This window comes from Vulpes lagopus, chromosome 3, assembly GCF_018345385.1.
Source record: "Vulpes lagopus strain Blue_001 chromosome 3, ASM1834538v1, whole genome shotgun sequence".
NCBI classification, from domain to species: domain Eukaryota; kingdom Metazoa; phylum Chordata; class Mammalia; order Carnivora; family Canidae; genus Vulpes; species Vulpes lagopus.
The window spans coordinates 52,006,383-52,033,294 of record NC_054826.1 but is presented as its reverse complement, the minus strand read 5'-3'; the positions used below and the strand labels follow the sequence as shown (position 1 = coordinate 52,033,294).

At 38.2% G+C, this 26,912-nt stretch overlaps 1 protein-coding gene across 3 annotated transcripts in view; it reads left to right on the top strand.

The window, feature by feature from the left end:
* Positions 1-801: 801 nt before the first annotated feature.
* Positions 802-26,912, top strand: part of UIMC1 (ubiquitin interaction motif containing 1) — a 120,490-nt gene continuing 94,379 nt past the window's right edge. For 2 of the 3 annotated variants that reach the window (XM_041747700.1, XM_041747702.1), the window contains exon 1: positions 802-954. In XM_041747700.1, the coding sequence (XP_041603634.1) occupies positions 808-954 (147 nt within the window). In that variant the 5' untranslated portion in view covers positions 802-807. Of the gene's footprint in view, positions 955-24,292; positions 24,405-24,521; positions 24,637-26,912 lie in introns of all 3 variants that reach the window. The other variant, XM_041747701.1, reaches the window with a different exon arrangement.

Below are 26,912 nucleotides of genomic sequence, written 5' to 3'. Positions count from 1 at the left end.
GTGACTCTTGGTTTCAGCTCAGGTTATGCTCTCATGGATCATGAGATTGAGCCCCACGTTGGGCTCTGTGCTTAGTGGGGAGTTCGCTTGAAGATTCTCTCCCTTTGCCCCTTCCCCTACTCGCATTTGCAAGTGTGTATGCTCTCTCTCAAAGAAAATAAGAAAGGTAGATAGATTTTATTTATTTATTTGAGAGAGAGAGTGCGCTCATGCACAAGCAGGGGGAGTGACAGAGGGAGAGGGGGAAGCAGACTCCCTACTGAGCAGGGAGCCCAATGTGGGGCTTATCCCAGGACCCTAGTAACATGACCTGAGCTGAAGGAAGATGCTTAACTGATAGAACCACCCAGGTGCCCCCCGCCTTTTTATTTTTTTATTTTTATTTTTATTTTTTTAATTTTTATTTTTTTAATTTTTTTTTTTATTTATTTATGATAGTCACACAGAGAGAGAGACAGAGAGAGGCAGAGATACAGGCAGAGGGAGAAGCAGGCTCCATGCACCGGGAGCCCGATGCGGGATTCGATCCCGGGTCTCCAGGATCGCGCCCTGGGCCAAAGGCAGGCGCCAAACCGCTGCGCCACCCAGGGATCCCCCCCCCCCGCCTTTTTAAAGATTTATTGATTGATTTGAGAGAGCAGATACAATTTTTTTAATAGAAAAATTAAAGTTTTAATGAGTAGTAGAAATGATCAGAAGTCATTTTACTTCTTTTAAATGAAAACCATTTTCTGTTACATGACTAAATTACAAATAGCATTTGGAAAACTTTAAGTGTATTACTTACCCTGTGTTTCAGACAAAAGAATGCCACGGAGAAAGAAAAAAGTTAAAGAAGCCTCTGAAGCTCAGAATCTGGAGAAGAAAGATGCAGAAACTGCCAGTTCTGTCAGTCTGAAGAGGAAACGTAGACTTGAAGATGCATTCATTGTGATATCTGATAGTGATGGAGAGGTCAGTATTCTGAAGAGTGGAGCTCTAGGTCTCAAACTAGGCCTTCTCCATGGTTGGTTTATTTTGCAACTTTAATGCCAACTTGCCAGAGCATGCAGTTTTTTACTCAGCTTCATTTTGATATGTAAATGGAATTAAGAATTACTTAATCATATTGCTTGGCTGAGGATGGATCATAGTTCCTCAGTTTTGTAATATTTTAACCCAAGGTGATATTTTTAAACTATTAAAATAATATAAATCAAATGTAAATGTTAATTTTTATGTGTCTAGAAAGTGAGAGGAAGAGAATGTGAATGTTAAGTCTCTAGATATACTCTGTCCAGTGTGGTAGCAATGAGCTACCTGTAGCTATTTAAATTTGAATTGATTAAAATTAAATAAATACATTCTTCTTTTGGACTGTCACATTTCAAGTAGTCAAAGCCACATGAGTCTAGTGTTTGTTGTATTAGACGGCACAGCTGAAGAACATTTCCCTCATTATGGAAAGCTTCGTTGGACAATGCTGCTTTAGCTCTTAATGTCTCTTCTTTATTCTCTCCATTTGTTTATTAGAGATTTCCCCCAGGAAAAGATTTTGTCTAAATGATTCTTTTTTAAGAAAGATATAAAGGTATGAAGAAGAAAACAAAACAGTCCATCAATATCACTCGAATAACCTATGTTGATATTTACAAAAATGAAATAAACACAGAATCGTTAAATTTTATATACATACATGTTAGAACAAAGTAAAAACAGTTCAAAACTGTTTGAAAACAAAATAGTATATAAGGTGTATAGTGTAAGTATGAAGGTATATATGAAGATGTATATCTCAGTCATTGTACATTTATTTTTTATTTTTATTATTTTTAAAAGATTTTATTTATTCATGAGAGACACAGAGAGAGAGAGGCAGAGACACAGGCAGAGAGAGAAACAGGCTCCACACAGGGAGCTCGATGTGGGACTCGATCCCGGGACTCCAGGACCATGCCCTGGGCCAAAGGCAGGCACTAAACTGCTGAGCCATCCAGGGAATCCCCCTCATTGTACATTTAATAAAAGGCAATAATTTCTTCTGTATTCTTCCCCCCCCCATTCTTTTTTTAAAGATTTTATTTATTTATTCATGAGAGGCACAGAGGCAGAGAGGCATAGGCAGAGGGAGAAGCAGGCTCCCCGGGGGAGCCTGATTTGGGGCTTAATCCCAGGACTCCGGGATCATGCTCTGAGCCAAAGGCAGACGCTCAACCACTGAGCCACCCAGCCGTCTACCCCCTCTCCAAAGTTTTTATGCATATATCATCAATAGAATCTTTTACAGGAAAGGAATCATGCTACATATGCTGTTTCACTTTTTCACTTATTATTTCCTACAGATCTTTTTGTAACACATATAGATCTAGCTCTATTTTATTTTATTATTTTAAAAATTTTATTTATTCATGAGAGACACAGAGAGAGAAAGGCAGAGACACAGGCAGAGAGAGAGAAGCAGGCTCCATGCAGGGAGCCCGATGTGGGACTCGATCCTAGGACTCCAGGATCATGCCCTGAGCCGAAGGGAGACACTCAACCACCCAGGTGTCCCAGTCTAGCTCAGTTTAAAAAAAAATTGTCAATATGTCGTACAGGAGATTCCTTAAAATACAAATCATAAATTTTTTTTAAGCCCCTATCATCTGTTTCACCCATCCTCCCCACTGCCCACCCACCTCTTCTCTGGTAATCATCAGTTCTCTTTAGTTAAGAGTCTGTTTCTTGGTTTATCTCTCTTTTTTTTCTCCCTTGCTGATTTGTTTTATTTTTGAATTCCACCTATGAGTGAAATCATGTGGTATTTGTCTTTCTCCTAATTTCACTTACCATTATACTCTTTAGCTCTATCCATGTCATTGCAAATGGTAAGATTTCATTCTTTTTTGTGGCTGAATAATATTCCATTGTATCTATCTATATATATGTCACATCTCCTTTTCCATTTATCTGTTAGTGAACAATTGGCCTGCTTCCATAATTTGGCTGTTGTAAATAATGCTGCTATAAACATAGAGGTGCATATATTCCTTTGAACTAGTGTGTTTGTATTTTTTGAATACCCAGTAGCATGATTACTGGATTGTAGGGTAGTTCTATTTTTAACTTTCTGAGGAACTTGAATATTGTTTTCCACAGTGTCTGCACCAGTTTGCATTCCTACCAATAATATGAGGGTTCCTTTTTTCCCACATCCTTTCCAACATTTGTTGTTTCTTGTGTTTTTGATACAAGCCATTCTGACAGGTGTTAGGTGATGATATCTTGTTGTAGTTTTGATTTGCATTTTCCTGATAAGTGATGGTTGAGCATCTTATTTGTCAGTTGGTGCTCTGGATGTCATCTTCGAAAAATGTCTCTTCATGTCTTCTCCACATTTTTTAATTAGATAATTTCGTTTTTGGGTTTTGAGCTGTATCATTTCTTTATATATTTCGGAGACCTAACCCTTTATCAGATATGTCATTTGCAAATATCTTCTTTCATTCAGTAGGTTGCCTTTTAGTTTTATTGATCGTTATTTTTTAATTTATTGTTTGCTGTGGAGAAGCTTTTTTTTTTTTTTTTTTTTTTTTTTAAGATTTATTGATTTGTTTGAGAGAGTGAGCTGGAGTGCATTAATGGAGGTAGGGACAAGAGGGAGAGAATATCCAAATAGACCCCACTGAGTGCAGAGCTGGCCTGGGGCTTGATCCCATGAGCCGTGAGATCAGGACCCCAGCTGAAACCAAGAGGCATATGCCTAACTGAGCCACCTAGACACCTCTGTGCAGAAGCTTTTTATTTTGATGTAGTCCCAATAGTTTATTTTTGCTTTTATTTTCCTTGCCTTAGGAGACATATCTTGAAAACTGTTGCTATGGCCAGTGTCAGAGAAATTACTGTCTGTGCTCTCTGCTAGGATTTTACAGTCTCAGGTCTCCCATTTAGGTCTTTAATCCATTTTGAGTTTACTTTTGTCTGTAGTGTAAGAAAGTGGTCCAGTTTCATTCTTTTGCATGCAGCTGACCAGTTTTCCTAACACCATTTGTTTAAAGAGACTTTTTCCCACTGTATAGTCTTTTCTTTTTTGTCAAAGATTAATTGATTGTATATTTGTGGATTTATTTCTGGATTTTCTATTCTGTTCCATTGATCTTTGTGTCTATTTTACTGCCAGGACCATACTATTTTGATCACTACAGCTGTGTAATATAACTTGAAGTCTAGAATTATGATACCTCCGGTTTTGTTTTTCAAGATTGCTTTAGCTACTCAGAATCTTTTTGTGATTCCATACAGATTTTAGGATTGTTTCAGTTCTGTGAAAAATGCTATTGGTGTTTTTGATTGGGATTGCTTTAAATATATAGATTGCTTTGGGCAGTATTGACATTTTAACAATGTTTGTTTTTCCAATCCATGAGCATGGAATGTCTTTCCATTTCTTTGTATCATCTTTAATTTTTTTTATCAGTGTTTTATAGTTTTTAGAGTACAGGTCTTCCACCTCAGTGGTTAAGCTTATTCCTTTTTTTTAAAAAATATTTAATTTATTTATTCATGGGAGACACAGAGAGGCAGAGACACGGGCAGAGGGAAAAGCAGGCTCCACACAGGGAGCCTGATGTGGGACTCGATCCTGGGACTCCAGGATCACACCCTGGGCCAAAGGCAGGCGCTAAACCGCTGAGCCACCTAGGGATCCCCGTTAAGTTTATTCCTAGATATTTTATTGTTTTTGGTGCGATTGTGAATGGGACCCTTTTTTTGCTTTTTACGATTTTATTTATGTGAGAGAGAGAGAGAGAGAGAGAGAGAGAGAGAGAGATCATGACCAGGGGAGAAGGACAGAGGGAGAAGCAGACTCCATGCTGAGCAGGGAGCCCAGTGCAGAACAAGATCCCAGGACCTTGGGATCATGACCTGAGCCAAAGGCAGATACTCAGTAGACTGAGCCACCCAGGTGCCAGGGACTGTTCTTTTTTTTTTTAAAGATTTATTTGTTTGTTTGTTTGTTTGTTTATTTATTTAATTATGATAGACAGAGAGAGAGAGGTAGAGACATAGGAGGAGGGAGAAGCAGGCTCCATGCTGGGAGCCCAACGTGGGACTCAATCCCAGGACTCCAGGATCGTGCCCTGGGCCAAAGGCAGGCACTAAACCGCTGAGCCACCCAGGGATCCCCTAGGGACTGTTCTTAATTTCAATTTCTACTGCTTCATTATTAGTGGATAGGAATGCAGCATACTCCTGTACATTAATTTTGTAACCTGCAACTTTACTGAATTAATTTATCAGTTTGAGTAGCTTTTTTTTTAGATTTTATTTATTTATTCATGAGAGACACAGAGAGGTGGAGACAGGCAGAGGAAGAAGCAGGCTCCCTGTGGGGAGCCTGATGTGGGACTCAATCCCAGAACCCTGAGATCACAGCCTGAGTCAAAGGCAGATGCTCAACCACTGAGGCACCCAGGTGCCCCTAGGGTTTTCTATATACAGTCTCATGTTTTCTATAAATAGTGAAAATTGTACTTCCTTACTGATTTGGCCTTTTAATTTCTTTTCAATGTCTGATTGCTGTAGTGAGTACTTTCCAGTACTGTGTTGAATAAAAGTGGTGAGAGTGGACATCTTTATCTTGTTCCTGACCTTAAAAGCTTAGTGTTTTCCCACTGAGTGTGATGTTAGCTGTGGGTTTTTCATGTAAGGACTTTATTACGTTGAGGAATGTTCCCTCTAGACCTCCTTATTGAGAGTTTGTATCATGACTAGATGTTCTTTGTCAAATGCTTTTTCTGTATTTGTTGAAATAATCATATGGTTTTATATTTATATAAATGTAAATCATAGTTTTAAAAAATAATATGAACACCTGTATTCACTGCTTTAGAAGTCCTCTTGGCAGGATGACCCTAATTGCATCCCTTTCCACCCATCAAGAGGTAAACCATTGTATTTTAGTTTTCTATGCTTTTCTTTACAGTTCTACCACATTTATGTATATATATCAAAACAGTATATGTAGGGGTGTCCTGATGGCTCAGTCTGGTAAGCATCTGCTTTTGGCTCAGGTCATGACCTTGGGGCCCTGGAATGGAGCTCAGTTCAGCAGAGAGTCTACTTGTCCGTCTTCCTCTGCCCCTCCCTGCTGCATGTGCATTCTCTCCCTTAAATAAATAAATAAAATCTTTAAAAAACCTCCAGTACATGTATATTAAAAAAGTCTCAGTGGTTACATGCTTTTACCAACATTTTTCAGTAATCATTTCTCCAAAGATTTGAAGTTTTACCTTTATTGTAAACTAAAATCTTGTCTATAAGTGCGTTTGGTTTTGAATTTTCTATTTTGTTCCACTGGCCCATCACAGATTTTTGACATAGTTGTTCCGTTGATTACCTCGGGTTTTTTCGGTAGACATTTATATCAGCTAATAATGATCATTTTCTCCTTTTCTTTCTAGTATTTATACCTTTCTTTGTTGTTGGTTTTATTGCAGTGAATCTGGCTTCCAGAATGTTGATTGATTTCAGTGATTGAGTACATCTTCATCTTGACTTGAAATTAATTGTAAACTATTCAGATATTTTGCTGTTTGTTTCATATTTCTTTTCTTTAATGTTACAAAAACATTTTTTAATTGCTTCTTTAATGTTAGTGTTTTTAGGAATTGATGTTTAATTAGATGCCATTTCATTATCTAACAAAATGATATATTTTTTTTTCTGTAATCACTTAATATTATATTAATCTATTTTCTAGTTTTGGCACATCTTTGCAATCTGGAGTAAATCTCACTTGATCATGATATATTAACATAATATTGTATTTGCTTTTCAATATATTATTTAGGAGTTTTACATCTGTATTACTAGTGGCATTGATTTTGTATAGTTGCCTTTTTTTGTATGGTCCTCATTAGATTTTAGTATCATGTTTAAGCTATCAAATAAGAAAATTTTTCAAAAAAAAAAAAAGAAAAAATCTCACTTTTTATTGTCCTACCACAGTCTATATATAGTAAAAGAATTGTCTTTAAGATTCTTAAAGGTTACTAGAACTTGCCCATAACTGGGCTACCAATTAGTTTTTAACAAATACCTTACTGTGTTGGTATTTTTAGAATACATCCCAAAATAATAAAAAGTCTTTTTAAAAAATGCACAAAAATAAAGGTTGGAGGTTTTAAACCGTTAATTTGATTTCTTTATTGGATAGAGGGACAGTTTAGGTCATCTTTTTTTTCTTGAGTAAACTTTGGTAGTTTGTGTTTCAAGAATTTATATGTTTCTCAGTTGTTGAGTTCATGTGCATGGAGTTTTTATAATGTTCCCTTATTATGCTTTTCATGTTTTAGTGTCTGTATGGTTACCCTCCTTCATTCCTGATATTTTTATTTTTCTTTGTCAATCTGGTTAGAAGTTTGTTTTATTGCTCTTTTTTTTTTAATATATATTTTTAAATTTTTCTTTATTTATGATAGTCACACAGAGAGAGAGGGAGAGAGGCAGAGACACAGGCAGAGGGAGAAGCAGGCTCCATGCACCGGGAGCCCGACGTGGCATTCGATCCCGGGTCTCCAGGATCGCGCCCTGGGCCAAAGGCAGGCGCCAAACCGCTGTGCCACCCAGGGATCCCTGTTTTATTGCTCTTATAAAGAACCAGTTTTTGGTTTTCCTTTAGCACGAAGAACCTTCTTTACCATTTCTTTTAAAGCAAGTCTGTTGATGCCAAATTGTCTTAGTTTATTTCATCATTATTCCTTTTTTTTTAAAAGATTTATTTATTTATTTATGAGAGAGAGAGAGAGAGAGAGAGAGAGAGGCAGAGACACAGGCAGAGGGAGAAGCAGGCTCCATGTCGGGAGCCCGATGCGGGACTCGATCCCGGGACTCCAGGATCGCGCCCTGGGCCAAAGGCAGGCGCCAAACCACTGAGCCACTCAGGGATCCCCCTCATCATTATTCCTAAGGGATGTTTTTGTTGGATATAGAATTCTAGGTTGACATTCTTTATGTTAGATTTAGCCATTATTTCTTCAAGTATGTTTTCCACACCATATCCTTTCTCCTGTTTTTCAGGGGCTCAGAGAACACAAATTTCATAGTTTCTGATATTGTCCTTTAGGTTCCTGAGACTCTGTTTATTATTATTATAATTTATAAAAGATTTTATTTACTTAAGAGAGAGAGCACACAAGCAGAGACGAGGGGCAGAGGGAGAAGCGGATTCTCTGCTGACCAGGAAGCCCACTGTGGGGCTCTACCCCAGAACCCTGGGCTTATGACATGAGCCAAAGGCAGATGCTTAACTGACTGAGCCACTCAGGCACTTCTCTGTTTATTATTTATTTTATTATTTTTCTGTCTTTTGTTTAGATTGCATGACATGTAGCTTCAAGTTCTGTGATTCTTGTGTCTGTCATCTCTATTCAGCTCTTTTTTTAAAAGATTTTATTTTATTTTATTTTTTTATTTTTATTTTTATTTTTATTTTTTTAAGATTTTATTTATTTATTCATAGAGACACAGAGAGAGAGAGAGGCAGAGGCACAGGCAGAGGGAGAAGCAGGCTCCATGCAGGGAGCCTGACGTGGGACTTGATCCAGGGTCCCCAGGATCAAACCCCAGGCTGCAGGCGGCGCTAAACCGCTGGGCCACCGGGGCTGCCCTAAAGATTTTATTCTTAAGTTTTCTCTACCCCCAATGTGAGGCTCAAACTCACAACCTCGAGATCAAGAGTTGCATACGCCTTTGACTGAGCCAGCCAGGCACTTCTCCACTCACTTCTTGAGCCCATTCAATGGATATTTTATTTTGGTTATTGTATTGTAAAATATCCATTTAGTGCCTTTTTTATAGCTTTTATCTGTTGAGATTTCCCATCTTTCCATTTGTTTCAAGAGTGTTTGCCCTAACACAGGCAAACATCCTTTTGTTTGAGCATCTTTTCACATGCATATTTGCCATGTATAAATGTGTTTTTGGGAAATATTTAGATCTTCTATCTGTTTTTTTTTTAAGTTTTATTTATTTATGATAGTCACACAGAGAGAGAGAGAGAAGCAGAGACATAGGCAGAGGGAGAAGCAGGCTCCAGGCACCGGGAGCCCGATGTGGGATTCGATCCCGGGTCTCCAGGATCGCGCCCTGGGCCAAAGGCAGGCGCCAAACCGCTGCGCCACCCAGGGATCCCTTCTATCTGTTTTTGAATGGGGTTGGTTGTTTTCTTATAATTAAATTTTGAGACTTTATATATTCTAGCTACAAGTCCTTTATTAGATATATCCTTTTCAAATATTTTCTCAAAATTCATGGCTTGTCTTTTCATTCTAACAATATTTTGAATACCAGATGTTGTTAATTGTAATGATGTCTATTTATCAATTTGTTCTTTTACAGATTATGTTTTTAGTGGTTTATGTAAGAAACTGCTTAACCAAAATTCACAAAGATTGTTTCTTACAATTTATTTTAGAAGTCTTATCATGTTAGTTGTTAAATTTAGGTCTGTAATCTATTTTGAGTTAACTTTTATATAGAATGTAGGCTAGCCCCATGTTCATTTTTTTTCTGCTTCATATTCAATATTTTGAGCACTATAGGTTGGAAAGGCTGTTCTTTCTTTATCATTGCACCTGTGTTAAAAACCAGTCAGGTTTATATATGTGAATTTACTTCCTGACTTTATTCCACTGATCTTTGTTTGTCTTAAGTCAGTCTATGATGCTGCTTTGATTACTATAACTCTTTGAAACCAAGTAGTGTCAGTCCTCTTTGATCTTTTTTTGGCTATTCTAGTTCCTTTGCTTGTCTCCCTTTCCCTTTCCCTTTCTCTTTCTTTCTTTCTTTCTTTCTTTCTTTCTTTCATTCATTCATTCATTCATTCATTCATTTGAGACAGAGTGCACACACAAGTTGTGGCAACGGGCAAAGAGAGAGGGAGAACAGGCTTCCCATTGAGCAGAGAGCCCAACAAAGAGCTTGATCCCAGGATTCTGTGATCATGACCCAAGCCAAAGGCAGTCACTTAACTGACTGGGCGACCCAGGCACCCCAGTTCCTTTGCATTTTTATATGAATTTTGAAATCAGTTTGCCAATTGTACAAACATTTTGTTGGGAATTTGATTGGAATGGTGTTGAATTTATAGATCAATTTGAGGGATAATTGATATCTTAATAATATGGAGACTTCTTGCCAATGAATAAGGTATATTTTTCCATTTCTTTAGGGTCATCTGTAATTTATCTCAGCAATATTTTGTAGTTTTCAGTATATAGATCTTTCACATCTTTTGTCAGATTTAACCTTACATATTTGATGTTTTTTTTATGCTTTTGTAAATGGAATTCTTTCAAAATCTCAGTTATTTTTACTAGAATATATGCATAGAATTGATTTTTTAAGTATTTTGTTTGTTTGTTTATTCATTTCAGACAGAGAGAGAGCCTGAGCATGAGTTGGGGAGGAGGGGCAGAGGGAGAGGGAGAAGCAAACTCCCTGCTAATCAAGGGCTGGATCCCAGGACCCTGAGATCATGACTTGAGCCATTCAGGTGCCCCTGCATAGAATTGGTTTTTTTTATTTTTCTTGTATTCTGCAACTTCGATAAACTTGCTCTATTTTTCTGTTGTTGTTGTTGATTCCATCAAATTTTATACACAAATGGTCGTGTTTATTTTTTTAATTTTTATTTATTTATGATAGTCACACAGAGAGAGAGAGAGACAGGCAGAGGGAGAAGCAGGCTCCATGCACCAGGAGCCCGACGTGGGATTTGATCCCGAGTCTCCAGGATCGCACCCTGGGGCAAAGGCAGGCGCCAAAACCCTGCACCATCCAGGGATCCCATCTGTCTTATTCTTGATCTTAGGAGAAAGTATATAGTCTTTCATTATGATATTAATTGTAGGTTTTCCATACATGCCTTTTATCAGGTTAAAGAAGTTTTTACTCTCTCTCTCTTTTTTGTTTTTTTAGAGTTTATGGATTTTTTTTTTTTTTTTGTAATCTCTGAACCCAGTGTGGGGCTCAGACTCATGACCCCACGATCAAGATCTGCAAGCTCTTCCAGCTGAGATAGCCAGGTGCCCTAAAGAAGTTCTCTTTAGAGGACACCTGGGTGGCTTAGCAGTGGAATGTCTGCCTTTGGCTCAGGGTGTGATCTTGGGGTCTAGGATTGAGTCCCACATTGGGCTCCCTGCGGGTAGCCTGCTTCTCTCTCTGCCCATGTCTCTGCCTCTCTCTCTATGTCTCTCATGAATAAATAAATAAAATCTTTTTTAAAAAATAAAAAGGTTCTCTTTTGTTTCTAGTTTGCTGAGAGGTTCCCCCCCGCCCCGATTTTTATTTAAATTCTAGTTAGCATATAGTGTAATATTGGTTTCATAAGTAGTGATTCATCACTTAAATATAATACCCAGTGCTCATCATAATAAGTACTTTCCTTAATACCCGTCACCTATTTAGCTCATCTCTTACCCACCTCCCTCCATCAACCCTGTTTGTTCTCTACTGTTAAGTCTCTTATAGTTTGCTTTCTTGTTTCCCCTTCCCATATGCTCATTTTTTTGTTTCCTAAATTCCACATATGAGTGAAATCATATGGTATTTGTCTTTCTGTGACTGACTTGTTTTGCTTAGCTTAATATACTCTAGCTCTATCCACACCATTGCAAATGGCAAGGTTTCATTCTTTTTGATGGCTGAGTGATATTCCATTATATATATACACACATACTACATCTTTATCTTTTCATTAGTTGATGGACCCTTAAGCTGTTTCCATAATTTGGCTGTTGTTTATAATGCTGTACTCCTTTGAATCTGTGTTTCTGTTTCCTTTGGGTAAATACCTGGTAGTGGAATTGCTGGGTTGTAGGGCAGTCTGTTTTTAACGTTTAGGGAACCTCCATACTGTTTTCCAGAGTGGCTGTACCAGTTTGCGTTCCCACCAACAGCATAAGAGGATTCCCCTTTCTGAGAGTTTTGATCAGGAATGAATACTGAATTCTGTCAAATGCATTTTATTTTTGTATTGAGATGAACTTAAAATATTCCTTTTTAAATTCATTAATATTGTCAGTTACATTTATTTTTTTAAAAAAGATTTTATTTATTCATTCATGAGAGACACAGAGAGAGAGGCAGAGGCACAGGCAGAGGGAGGAGAAGCAGGCTCAAGGCAGGGAGCCTGATGCGGGAATCGATCCTGGGACTCGAGGATCACGCCCCGGGCCAAAGGCAGGCGCTAAACCACTGTGCCACCCAGGGATCCCTTACATTGATCTTTCAATGTTAAAAGTAATTCGGCATTCTTGGGACAAATTCCACGTGCTCATGATGTATTTTATCCTTTCATAATTTGTTTTGATTTGATAAGATTTTACTTAGGATTTCTGCACCTGTGTTTATGAGGATTATTGATTTGTAATTTTCTCATATCTTTGTCTGGTTTTGATGTCAGGGTGATTTTGGCTTTATAGAATGAGATGAGAAATATATCATCTTTAGTTTTTTGGAAAAGAGATTCAGTAGAATTGGCATTCTTTCTAACTTAAATGTTCAATAGAATTTATCAGTAAAGTCATCTGGGCTTGAAGTTTTGTTTGTGGGAAGGATTTTAACTACAATTTCAATTTTATTATTACATATAAGGCTATTCAAGTTTCTTGAGTGAGCTTTAATTGTATCTTTCAGGGAATTTGTCGATTTCAGTTGCATTGCTGTTATAAAATTGTTTTTATTTTTTTATTTTTATTTTTTAAAAATATTTTATTTATTCATGAGAGACAGAGAGAGAGAGAGAGAGAGGCAGAGACGCAGGCAGAGGGAGAAGCAGGCTCCATGCAGAGAGCCTGATGTGGGACTCGATACTGGGTCTCTAGGATCATGCCCTGAGGCGAAGGCAGAGCTTAACCTCTGAGCCACCCAGGTGTCACTATACAAATAGTTTATTAAATGAAAGTTTTTTCTGGCAATTACACATTAACATATACAAACTAATTGAAAATATACCACAACCATAATTCTGGAAAAGCAATTTATCATTTTCTAGATGGAGTTTCCCCATATTTACTATATGATATGGCTTTTAATACTGCACAAGTATAAATAACAATGATTAATTACTTTAAACCAAGTAAAGCCATTTTCTTCCTCAAAATTATTTTCCTTTTAAAGATTTATTTACTTATTTGAGAAAACATGGTGGGTAGGGGCAGGGGGAGAGAAAGAAAAGCTGACTCCTCTGAATATGGAGCCCGACTCTGTCCTACCACCTGGATATCATGACCTGAGCCAAAACCAGGAGTCAGATGCTTAACCAACTGCACCACCCGGGTGTCCTTCAAAATAAGTTTAAAACCTCAAAACCTAGGTCTATAAAATTTTAAAACTTTTCAGTAGTCTCAGTATTTCAAATGGGAACCATTATAAACATCTCAAGTGTTCTTTCCCTATTCTCTTATTTTAAATCTAATTGTATCGTTCTTTACATTTAAAGTGTATTTCTTATAGTTAACATATATGGTTAAATCTTGCTTTATTATTCAGTCTGACCATCATTGCCTTTAATTTTGTTGTATAGACCATTCACATTTTATGTGATTATTGATATGGTTAGATTTGATTCTGTCATCTTGCCATTTGTTTTCAATTTGTTTCATCAGTTCTTTGTGTCCTTTTTTTGACTCTTTTGGGGTCGTCTTCAGGATTTATCATTTTATTTCCCTTTTTGACTTGCCAGTTATAACTCTTTGTTATTTTAATGTTTTTTTGTTATTTTAATGTTCTATTTAGAGATTTTAATATGCATATTTTGCCTATCATAGTCTAACCTTATGATGTTATACTACTTCATGTATAATGTGAGCATCTTGTGATAGTTTACTTTTACTACTCTGCCCTGAACTTTATCTTACTGTTGTCATGCATTTTACTTGTGTATGTATTGTAAACTCCATAATACATTGTTATTATTTCCCTTAAGCAATCAGTTGTGTTTTGAAGATCAATGTATTTTCCATTTTTGGTGCTCTTCAATCTTTTATGTAACTTTATATCTGGTGGTATTACCATAATCACACAGATAAACCATCATGTTTATCTGTGTGATTGGGCTGCCATAAGAAAATATGATAGACTAAGTGGCTTAAACAACATAAATTTATTTCCTTACAGTTTTGGAGACTGGAAGTCCAAGATCAAGGTACCAAGGGTCATTGTCTGGTCAGGACCCTCTTCTTGGGTTTTAGATGGCTACCTTCTCACTATGTACTTATATGGCTTGTGCTCTCTGGATGCACTGGTCGAAAGGGAGTAAGTTCTTTGGGGTCTCTTTGGTCTCTTATAAGAGCACTAAAATCATAACCTCACATAACCATAATTACCTCCCAAAGGAGGCAACTGTAAATACCAATATGTTGGGGATTAAGATTTCAATATATGGATTTTGATGGAGGTGGAGGAATACATGTGGCTCATTAAATTCGAATCCTAATTAGAATTAAATAAATGTAAAATTTAGCTACTCAGTCCCATGAGGCATGATGACACAATCCAGCCCATTGCAGTGTTCCTGTTGCCTCAAGGACTTTTCAGCATTTCTTGTGAGTAGGTCTCTGGTGATGAATTCTTTAGGTGTTAGTATATCTGAAAAGTCTGTTTCATCTTTTAAATTTTTAATAACAGGGATTCCTGAGTGGCTCAGTGGGTTAGCGCCTGCCTTCGGTCCAGGGCGTGGTCCTGGCTCGGATGGAGTCCCTCATGGGGCTCCCTGCATAGAGTTGGCTTCTCCCTCTGCCTGTGTCTCTACCTCTCTCTCTGTGTGTCTCTCTCATGAAAATAAAATTTTTTAAAGATTTAATTATTTTTTTTAAGATTTAATTTATTTATTCATGAGAGACACACAGAGAGGCAGAGAGAGAAGCAAGCTCCATGCAAGGAGCCCGACGTGGGACTTGATCCCTGGACTCCAGGATCACGCCCTGGGCCGAAGGCAGGCGCTAAACCACTGAGCCACCCAGGGATGTCCCGAAAAAAATAAATTTTTAATAACATTTTTAGTTTGGAATAATTTAGATTTGTAAAGGTGTCAGAAAAGTAGTATAGAGATTTCTTTGTAACGTTCACTCCCTTTCTCCTAATGTTAACATCTCATGTAACCATGGTATGTTTGTTGGAACTGAAACATTAGCATTGCCACATAAATATATATATATATATATATATATATATATATATATATATATATATATTTTTTTTTTTTATGATAGTCACAGAGAGAGAGAGAGAGGCAGAGACACAGGCGGAGGGAGAAGCAGGCTCCAGGCACCGGGAGCCTGATGTGGGATTCGATCCCGGGTCTCCAGGATCGCGCCCTGGGCCAAAGGCAGGCGCCAAACCGCTGCGCCACCCAGGGATCCCTTTTTTTTTTTTTTTTAATATATTTTTTTAAAGTAGGCTCCATGCCCAGCACAGAGTCCAGTGTGGGCTTGAACCTATGACCTTGAGATCAAGACCTGAACTGAGACCAAGAGTCAGTCACCCAACCGTGAGCCAACCAGGCACCCCTTTGGTACAACTAGTAACTAAGCTCCGTTCTTCATTCAGATTTCACCAGTTTTTCCACTACTACCCTCTTTAATTTTTATATTCTTGGATCTAATCCGAGATACTTTATTATATTTAGTAGCCCTCATTTTTGAAAGATCTCCCTGGGTACAGAAATTTAGGTTGATAACCATGTTCTTTCTTTCTTTCTTTTTTTTTTTTAAGATTTTATTAACTTCTTCATGAGAGACACAGAGAGAGAGAGACAGAGACACGGGCAGAGACAGAAGCAGGCTCCTCGCAGGGAGTCTGATGTGGGACTCGGTCCTGGGACCCCAGGATCACGCTCTGAGCCACAGGCAGACACGCCCAACCACTGAGCCACCCAGGCATCCTGGTTGATAACCATTTTCTTTCAGAATTTAAGAAAATTCTGCCTGACGGTCTTCTTGCGTGTATTGCCGCTAACAAGAAATCTGATTAATTCCTGTTTTTCCCATCTGCACGTAACATGCCTTTTTTCCTCTGGATGGTTTTAAGGTTTTCTTCTCTATCTCTGGTTTTAAGCAATTTGGGTATGATGCGCTTTTTAAAGTTTATGATGATGTTTCTTGTGCCTGCGCTTCCTAGAACTTCTTGGATCTACAGGTTTATAGGCTTTGTCAAGTTTGGAATTTTTTCAGTCATTAATTCCTCAAAAATTTTTTGTCCCTTGCCCTCTACAGGGACTGTAGCTGCCTGTGTATTAGGCCACTTAAAATAGTCCCATAGTTCACTGATATTTTTTTTTTCATTTTTTTGTGTGTCACATTTCAAGTACTCAGTAGCCACTGGCTACCATATCTGACCCCACAGATAAAGAACATTTGTGTCATGTGGACACCTCCTTTGGCTAGCACTGCTCCTTTAAGAGATAACCAGGGACTAATCCTATCATGCCTTAGGTCTGTTTACTTTGGACACCATGAGAATCCCAAGCCTCCCATGACATCTCTCATCACCTAGGTTCTCATCCCCACATGACTGTCATATGGGGGGACTTCTGTAAGCTGACTTGATCTTCCACTCCTACTCTCAAAATGACTTTTCCCCTTGGAACTCGTATCAGTGATCAATAAAACCCCTATGTTTTCAGCCTCCTATGTGAAAGCTTCCATCATCCTCTTACTCCCGTTGAAAGATGGTTGTCCTCGGAAGATACTGTTCTCTTTGTAGCTCGCTCCTTCCTTCCTTCCTTCCTTCCTTCCTTCCTTCCTCCCTCCCTCCCTCCCTCCCTCCCTCCCTCCCTTCCTTTCTTTTTAAAAGAATTATTTATTTATTATTTATGAGAGAGAGAGAGAGAGAGAGAGAGAGAGAGAGGCAGAGATGCAGGAGGAGGGAGAAGCAGGCTCCATGTCGGGAGCCGGATGTGGGACTCGATCCCGGGACTCCAGATTCGTGCCCTGGGCCAAAGGCAGGCGCCAAACTGCTGAGCCACCCAGGGATCCCCCTCTTTGTAGCTTCTTAAGGACAGGCGGTTTCTTCTTCCTTATACCACAGTACTGCTGACCTGGAGGTGGGGTAACTAGCCTCTCATTTGTTTCCAGACTACTAGAAAAACCTAGTTTGAAACACAAACCATTGTGCTAGCCCTGCTACCCTACCCCTGAAGTAGTCATCTGCTATCCTCCTGGTCACCTGCCCCTCACCAGCCACCCCACTTCCTGGCCAATCGCTAAAAGTTTTAACATACCACTTACTGTCTTATCTCTTCACCACTCCTGCCATCCTTCTTGGTGACTTTAAATATCTACATATTAGACTGAAGCAGATGAAGCTGCAGTTTTCGTAGGTTCAACCTAGGGTGTGATCTGTCCAATACGCTGGCCTCTCAGTTCCTTGACCTTTTGGCCATCAACTCCCATGGATCGTATCATCTCAGCCTTTCTTAAGTGGGATTCTGAGAGAGTAGTAGGCCTAATGCCCAAGACAATCCTTTGTACGTAATGAATTAACCTGTCCCTTGCATCTCAAGTGGTACCAGTTACGTTCCATCCTTGGCAGAAGTAAGGAAACAGCCAATTCATTTTCCATGTTCTCTGGTTCTTCAACCCTGGTTGCGACTGTCAGTAGTAACTGTGCCGCTTCTGAGATCTCATTTTCAGATATACCGTTCTCTGATCACCACCACCTATCTTTTCCAACTCTGTCCTCTAATGTCCTAACTCCAATAATCCTTCAGCCCCACTGGGACATCTAATTCCAGACTATCCCCTTTCCATTGTCCATTATCCTGTCATGGTCTCACTTCTTAGTGAACTTAGATTTCACGGTTATCATATAACAAGTCCCTTGAATATTTCTAAATTCTATTGTACTCCCTGGCAAAACCCAGTATTGGTTAAATTTAACCTTCTAGCTATTTATTACGGTCCTCACCTAAGCAACACAACAATGCTGACTGGGCTCACAGTGTTTAAGTCTGTAGACCTCCAGTGGCCCCTCAGTACTGCCCAGCAATCATCACATGTTTCCATAGTCAGTTTATTCTTCTACTCTCCCCTCTGGGAGAGTCTATTTTATGTCTCTTCTGCTATCCTCAAACCTCCGGTATCCATCCTGACTCTGGTGTCACCATTCTTTTTTGTTTTCATACAACTTTATTGAGCTGTGATTTACATATTACGTAATTCGCTAACCTAAAGTATAATTCAGTAGTTTTTAGTATATTCATAGTTGTGCAACTATCACCACTATCAATTTTATAGTATTTTTGATAACTGAAGAAGAAACCTGTTCCCATTAGCAGTCATTCTCCATTTCTCTGCTAACCTCCAGCCCTAGGCAACCACTGATCTACTTCTGTCTCTGAGGGTTTGACCATTCTGGGCCTGTTATATAAATGGAATCATTCCATGTTTGTGTCTTGTGATTGATTCTTTCTCTTAAATGTATTAAAGGTCTCCCATGTATAGCTTGTGTCAGTGCTTCATTCCTTTTTTTTTTTCTTTCCACATCAGCTACATCATTTTACACTTCCACAATATACTCGGATTCCAATTTCTCCACACCCTTGACAACACTTGTTATTTTCTGTGTCTGTTTTTTTAAAGATTTTATTCCTTTATTTGAGAGAGGTAGAGTGGGAGCACAAGAGAGAGATTGCATGAATTGGGGGTAGGAGGGGCTGAAGGACACTGAGACGCAGGCTCCCAACTAAGGAGGGAGTCTGATGCTGGGCTTGATCCTAGAGCTCTGGGATCACTCTCTGAGGCTAAGGCAAACACTTAACTGCTGAGCCACCCAGGAGCCCCTTATTGTGGTTATGATTTGCATTTTCCTAATGCCTCACGATCTGGATAATCTCTTTATTTGCTTGTTCACCATTTGTATATCCATCTTGGAGAAATGACTAAGTTCTTTGCCCATTTATTAATTGCAAGTCTTTTTGTTGTTTGATGGTAAGTGTTCTTTTTCTATTGTGCTTATTAAATCCTTGTCATATTTATGATTTGCAAATAGTTTTTTCCAGTTATTTAGTTGTTTTTTTCATTCTGTTGATGATACTCTTTGATGACAAAAGTTTAAAGTTTGATAAAGTCCAGTTTCTTTCTTTTGATTTGTCTTTGTACTTTTGCTATAATATCTAAGACTCTTGTGAAACGCAGAGTCATGAAGATTGATCTCTTACATTAGGTTTTTGATCCATTTTGAGGTAATTTTTATATATAGTATAGAGATAGATATGTGTGTACCCATGCATGTATGTGTTTATGGTGTTAAAATATACATAACAAAATTTACTATTTAAACCATTTTTAGGTGCATAGTTGCACTAGATATATTCACATTTTTAGTTAGTTGTAGGATTTCATAATTCAGCATCTGTTTTTCATTTATTTGTGAGAGCATGAACGAGATTGAGAGTGAGCATACACGAACAGGGTGTGGGGGAGAGGCCAAGGGAGAAGCCGACTCCCCATTGAGCAGGGAGCCCCATGCTGGATCCCAGGACCCTGAGATCATGACCTGAGCCCAGGATCCTAAGATCATGATCTGAGCCGGAGGCAGCTGCTTAACCAACTGAACCATCGAGGCACCCCCTCCCTTTAAAAGATTTTATTTTCTTATTTTAGAGAGAGAAAGAGCTGTCGGGTGCATAAGAGCATGGGGAGGGGAAGGGGCTGAGGTAGAGGGACAAGCAGACTCCCCACTAAGCAGGGAGGTGGATGTGGGGCTCCAAGACCTTGGGATCCTGATCTGAGAAGAAGGCATACGCTCAACAGACTGAGCCATGTAGGTGCCCAGTTGTAGGATTTCTTTATATATGTGGATATTAACCCCTTATCAGGTACCTGATTTGCACAAATTTTCTCCTATTCTGCAAGTTGCTTTTTTACTGTTAATAGTGTCCTTGTTGCATAGGAGTTTTAAATTTTATTATAGTCCAGTTTATCTATTTTTTTGTTGTTGCTTATGCTTTTAGTGTCATATTCAAGAAATCCTTTCCGGGATCCCTGGGTGGCGCAGTGGTTTGGCGCCTGCCTTTGGCCCAGGGCGCGATCCTGGAGACCCGGGATCGAATCCCACGTCGGGCTCCCAGTGCATGGAGCCTGCTTCTCCCTCTGCCTATGTCTCTGCCTCTCTCTCTCTCTCTGTGACTATCATAAATAAATAAAAGTTAACAAAAAAATTAAAAAAAAAAAATCCTTTCCAAATCCAGTGTCATGAAGTTTCCTCCCTATATTTTCTTCTGAGAGTTTTAAAATTGCAGCTTTTACCTTTCAGTCTTCGATCCACTTTGTGTTAGTTTTTGTATATCATTTTAAATAACAGTCCAGCCTTCTTCATTTGTGTGTGGCTATTTAGTTTTTCTAGCATATGTTGATGTTTTAATTCATGTCTTTAATTTTGATTGAGTTTCATGTATAGCACACAATCTGGTATATTTTTATGCAAACTGACATCTTTTAAACTAGTGTGGTTAGAACCATTAATTTTTTAAGGATTTTATTTATTCATGAGAGACACACAGAGAGAGGCAGCAACATAGGCAGAGGGAGAAGCAGACTCCCTGCCAGGAGCCAGATGTGGGACTTGATTCCAAGACCCGGGATCAGGCCCCCAGTGAAGGCAGATGCTCAACCACTGAGCCGCCCAGGTGTCCGTAGAACCATTAATATTTAATAAACTTATTGAGGTACTTTAAAATTTACTGTCTTTCAAAAAAATAAAATATACTATCTTTCAGATTTTTTTGCATTGATTTTTAGTTTTCTCTCTAACCTTGATTTAATTTTTGCATATGTAGAATACTCTATTGAAAAAGTCAATCTGCCGAGAAAGGTATAGTTAAATTCTATTGCTTCTCTATCCTGTACTGCCTATTCCATATCTATCTTCCTTGTTGGCAATCAGTTTTATTTCTTGTTTTTCTTGTTGATGTTGCTTTAAAGGAAAATTAAGCCAACACGTTTTCTTAATTCTGCTTTTTTATATGTGAAATGTAGTATGCCTATTTGCATTTTGTTCTTTTTTCTGAATAATATATCCTGTAAGTTATTTTTTTCATACTTCTCATTTACTTTCTTACATTTCTTCAATGACCATCATTAATTACTTGAATCTGTTTTCCTTTGAAGATATAGTGATTTATTTTTCTTTTTTGAGATGATTTTGTCTGTCTTTACTTTCCTGAGTTTTACCAACTTTGACTTCATTTGTTCTTTTTTTTTGTCTGTTTATGGTTTAAGTTTTTAATTTTTGATTCTAAATTTTTCTTAATCTCTTGATGCTTCTTTGTAGTCTGTTGGCAGGTTGCATTAATTTTCTTTTCTACAGTGGTGTTTGGGGGTGGGTAATGTTCATAAACCAAAATGTTTTTATTTGCCTTTTTGTTTATAGCTACTTAGTTTGGAATTTATTTTTTTACTTCTGTCATTTACTGAGTATGTCCTAGTTTAAAAGTTCTCCTTTTGTCTCTTTAGTAAAGTATAATTTCTTTTATGGATGATGATGTTCATGTTAATGAGTGTTAGGTGGGAAGGATAGATTGACATGTCTGGTTTGTTTGCTTGCTTTTTCCTTTAGGAACCTTTATTTTTGTTTTTCCTCTCCTTTCTTTCCTTTAATGAACCTGAAGGATACCACTTCTGTTTATCTTCCTCTCTTCTTTTTTCTTTTTCTTTTTTTTAAGATTTTATTTATTTATTCATGAGAGACAGAGAGAGAGGCAGAGACACAGAGGGAGAAGCAGGCTTCCTGCAGGGAGCCCCACATGGGACTCCCCCCCCCCCCCCACACCCTGCCACCCCCCCCAACTGCGGGATCACACCCTGGGCCGAAGGCAGACACTCAACCGCTGAGCCACCGAGGGATCCCATCTTCCTCTCTTGTAATAACACTGGATCTCTGTGGTTACCACTTTGGGCTACTTTCACTTAAAAATTTTTCTCCCAAGTTTCTGTAAAATGCTGCTTTGTTTTGTTTTGTTTTACTTGTTTTGCTTTAGTATGTTGCATTTGAGAAGTACAGCTTATTTTCCTTTTTCTGTAAGTGATTAGGCCTTTTTGTTGGTCTGAATGCTTTAAGAGTGTTCTTTATCTTTAAGGTACAATAGTAGGTTTAATACTGTAGGTCTGAAAAATAATTGTTCAGGGTCCGTTTTCCCAGATAAATGGTGGGTACTTTTAATATATAGATTCAGATCTTTTTTTTTCTTTGATTATAGTTTTCTTTAATTTTATTTATTTATTTTACAGAGAGAGAGCGCAGGCGATGCCTGAGCCAGGGGTGGGGCAAAAGGGAAGAGAGAGGGACAAGCAGACACCTTGTTGAGAGTATGGAACCCCATGCGGAGCTCTAGATCATGACCCGGAGCCAAAATGAGGAGTTGAATGCTTGACCTTAACCAGTTGAGCCACCCAAATGCCCCTTTGATGATAGTTTTATTATTTTATTTTATTTTATTTTATTTTATTTTTTATTATTTTTTTTAAAGATTTTATTTATTCATGAGAGACACACAGAGAGAGAGGTCTAGACACAGGCAGAAGGGGAAGCAGGCTCCATGTAGGGAGCCTGATGCGGGACTCAATCCCAGGTCTCCTGGATCACACCCTGGGCCAAAGGTGGGTGGTGCTAAACCACTCAGCCACCCGGGCTGCCCAGTAGTTTTAATGTTAGTTTGTTTCACTGTTGTTTTCTTCTTCAGAGATCCTAGTTATGCATTTATTAGATCAGCTTTGCTTATATCCTATTTCAGCCACTTTCTATTAGATCATTTTTATTCCTTTCTATATTTCATTTTTTGTTATGTTGATTTTTTTTTTTTTTTTTTTTTTTACTTTCTTCAGTGCCCTTACTAAACTTTGAGTGAGGTATGGTTGGTGTTTTTTTTTTTAACTCTCTTCAGTCTATAGAACTGTTTTTTTTTTTTTCTCATTACAAATAATTTCACTTTTATTGGTTTTATATGCTAAAGGGTATATAGAGAAATCTGTCAAAGCTAGATATTACTGTTTTCTTAAAATTCTAGTCATGCCAAATAAAGAAACATCTTTTCAGGAAATACAAACAAACATCAGATTCAATATATTTGGAAACAGGGATAATAGACAGTAAATTTATGAGGTACCTAAGCAGATAAGTGAACTCCTGTGCAAGTTAAATTCAAGTCTGTGGCTGTGTCTTATCTAATTTTACTTTTTTAAGGTTTTCATTTTTAAATAACCTTACACCCAACATAAGGCTTGAACTTATAGCCCCGAGATCAAGAGTTGCATGTTCCACCAACTGAGCCAGCCAGGCACCTTATATGGCTGTGTCTTATCTTTTAAGATCTTAGAAGGAAAGCTCTAAATGGATTAATATAAGTTGTAAAAAAAATATATATATATATAAATTGTAAGTGTTATTTCGTTGACTTATTTTAAAATACAAATAAAATTAAAGCTACACTGAAATATATTCCTCCTCTAAGTTTGATACAGATCAGAAAGGTTGATAAATAACTGTTCTCAGTAGAACAATATACTGCTATTTTTTCACTTAAATTTTTAGTGGATAATTTTTTGACATGATATATTACAAAGTCCAAGTGTATATTCAGTAAAAGATATTAATGACAATTGTATATTAAAAAATAGTGTCTTGGGGATCCTTGGGTGGCGCAGCGGTTTGGCGCCTGCCTTTGGCCCAGGGCATGATCTTGGAGACCCGGGATCGAATCCCATGTCAGGCTCCTGGTGCATGGAGCCTGCTTCTCCCTCTGCCTGTGTCTCTGCCTCTCTCTCTCTCTCTCTCTCTCTCTCTCTCTCTCGGTATGTGACTATCATAAATAAATAAAAAAAATTAAACAAAAATTAAAAAAAAAAGTGTCTTGTTTTGAGTTACCCAGTGATTTAAATAAGGAAAAGACTAATTCATATTTGTAGATAGGAAAGAATTTTATTTTATTTTATTTATTTTTTTTTTTTTAGGAAAGAATTTTAATGGGAAGTTTCTATAACTTTCTGTAGCAGACATTGATAGATCTCTCTCAACCTTTTTCAGTTCTTCCATTATTACGAATTTATTTGTTAGCCACTATGACAATAAAAATAATGACTCTACCAGCTTTCTTTGCACCAAGTGACCAAGTTCTGGCCAATGAGATGTAAACATATGTATCTTGTGGTAGCTTTTGGGAATCTTCTTTAAAAGGCAACTATTACATACCTTTAATCCACACTTCTTCATCCCTACCTCCATCCTGCTGACTGAATCATGGATACCATGGCTGCCATTTTGAACCTCACAGAGTATGACTTCGTCTTAGAATGGCAGAGTGGTGAGCTGAAAAGAGACTAGATCTCTGAGGATTTGGGAAACAACCTCATGTCTGTCCTGCACTCCTAACTTCACACTTTCATGTAAGATGGAAATAAATTTTGCTATATACTATTATTTTTCATCTCTATAACTTATATGCTAACCCAATTTCCACTGATAGACTGACCATGACATTTATAAAAGTTGTGCCATTACAGGATAAAGAGAACCATGGATACATTAAGACAATAAAAAATTGATTCTGAATAAAAATCTGAATACTTGATGCCAGATGAAACAGAGTTTGGAACTTTCCAAGGAGAAAATGTGACGGTGAGGAATTTATCCTCTTTCCTTCCAGGGACAAATTATCCTACCTAAGAAAGAAGACAGGATCTCTGGAATGTCAAAGGAATGATGTCTGGGTGGTCACAGTGAAAGTGCTGAGTGAATCTACTGCACTCTATTTAGCAAAATTACATTCCCCAATTCAACCTCCAGGCCCATTCTGTTTCTCCTCCCCTGGGTTCTTGCTTGTTAAGGGCCTGTAGAACTGTTAATTTACCCAGTTTTTCTTTTCTTTCGCCACCCAGTGGCCACAGGGTGTCTCTTTTATGTTTATTTACTTCTCTTCTATGATTGATGTTTTCTTGGGATTGATATAAGTTTAGTGGATATTCCCTATTCACACTAGGATGGGACTTTTTCTTTCTTGGGGTGAGTTTGCCTGTTCAGAATTGGTCTTTATTTTTTGCTTGCGAGTATTTTGAAATTTGGAGGTATGCTGAAAATACAGGTTACATGCAATTTTATTTATCTCATGGGGGGGGGTTGTGTAGAAAATATGGAAATGGATTAGCCTTACTATTTTGCTATTATTAGCTTCCTATTAATAGTAAATAGCCTTACTATTTTAATTACTTAGAAATATTTTTATATGCGTATTTAAAATTAAAGTCTTTGAGAGAAAGCATAGATCTGAGGGTGGGGAGGGGCAGAGGAAGAGAGAGAATCTTAAGCAGGCTCCACGCTGAACCATTGTGAGTCTTGATCTCAGGACCCTGACATGACCTGAGCCGAAATCAAGAGTCAGATGCTTAATTGACTGAGCCACCCAGGTGCCCTGAAAGTTGTTCTTATAGATGGAAGCATGGTGTTCTGAATGGATCATAATGTATTTTAGTGTGTCCTTATTCATGATTAGTTAGGTCTGTGCACTTCACACAATCTGTGATGCAAGACTAGCTGCTGCTTAAAATTTCCAATCTCTTGGGAGGCCTTGGTGGCTCAGTTGTTTGGGTGTCTGACTCTTGATTTCAGCTTAGGTCATGATTTCAGGGTGGTAAGATTGAGCCCCGCATTGGGCTCTGCACTTACTGTGGAGTCTACTTGAGATTCTCTCCCTCTGCCCCTCTTCCCACTCATTCTCTTTCTCTAAATTAATTAATTAATTAATTAAAAAATATTTTTCAAAAATTTCCAGTCTGTCACAGACTGATACATTTTAAAATACAATAAAAGAGGATTGTTAGAAAATGAAATTTAAAAAGATAAAATAAGAGCCTGTTTCTTTCATTGTTATGTACAGCAGACATAAGGTTTCATTTCAATAAATATAATCAGAACAGGGGCAGCCCTGGTGGCGCAGCAGTTTGGCGCTGCCTGCAGCCTGGGGTGTGATCCTGGAGACCCGGGATCGAGTCCCGCATCGGGCTCCCTGCATGGAGCCTGCTTCTCCCTCTCCCTGTGTCTCTGCCGCTCTCCCTCTGTGTCTCTGAATAAATAAAACCTTTTAAAAATATATATATAATCAGAACAAACATAGAAAAAAAAACAAAATTGGTACATGTTCCTTGGAATTGTGTTTGTAAGCAATTTAATATAGAGAATGCCTATTTTACTGATAAATTTTTGTCATTCCACAGTTGTAACTAAACAAAGTTATATGTGAAAGTGAACTCTGTATTAAACATCTATAACACCAGGATGCCTGGGTGGCTCAGTAGTTGAGCGCCTGTCTTCCGCCCAGGGTGTGATTCTGAAGTCCTGGGATCGAGTCTCACATCGGGCTCCCTGCCTGGAGCCTGCTTCCCCCTCTGCCTGTGTCTTTGCCTCCCTCTGTGTCTCTGCCTCTCTCTCTCTCTCTCTCTGTGTCTCATGAAAAAATAAATAAAATCTTTAAAGAAATTTTTTTAAAGTCTATATATATCCTTTAAGATTTTTATTTATTCATGAGAGACAGAGAGAGAGAGAGAGAGAGGCAGAGACACAGGCAGAGGGAGGAGCAGGCTCCATGCAGGGAGCCCGACGTGGGACTCGATCCCAGAAGTCCAGGATCACATCCCGGGCTGAAGGCAGGCTCTAAACCCCTGAGCCACCTGGGCTCCCCTATTTATATCCTTTCAATGAACACTGTGTATATCCATATTTAAAGTTCTTATTTTGACAGATGAGCTTTCTTCTTGCTTAACAGCTTACTATTCTAGTTTGGGTTGATGATGATGCTAATGTCACAGGGGATATTGTATATCTGAAGCCTGTGTTTTTTTGTTTTGTTTTGTTTTAAATATTTTATTTATTCATGAGAGACAGAGAGAGGCAGAGACACA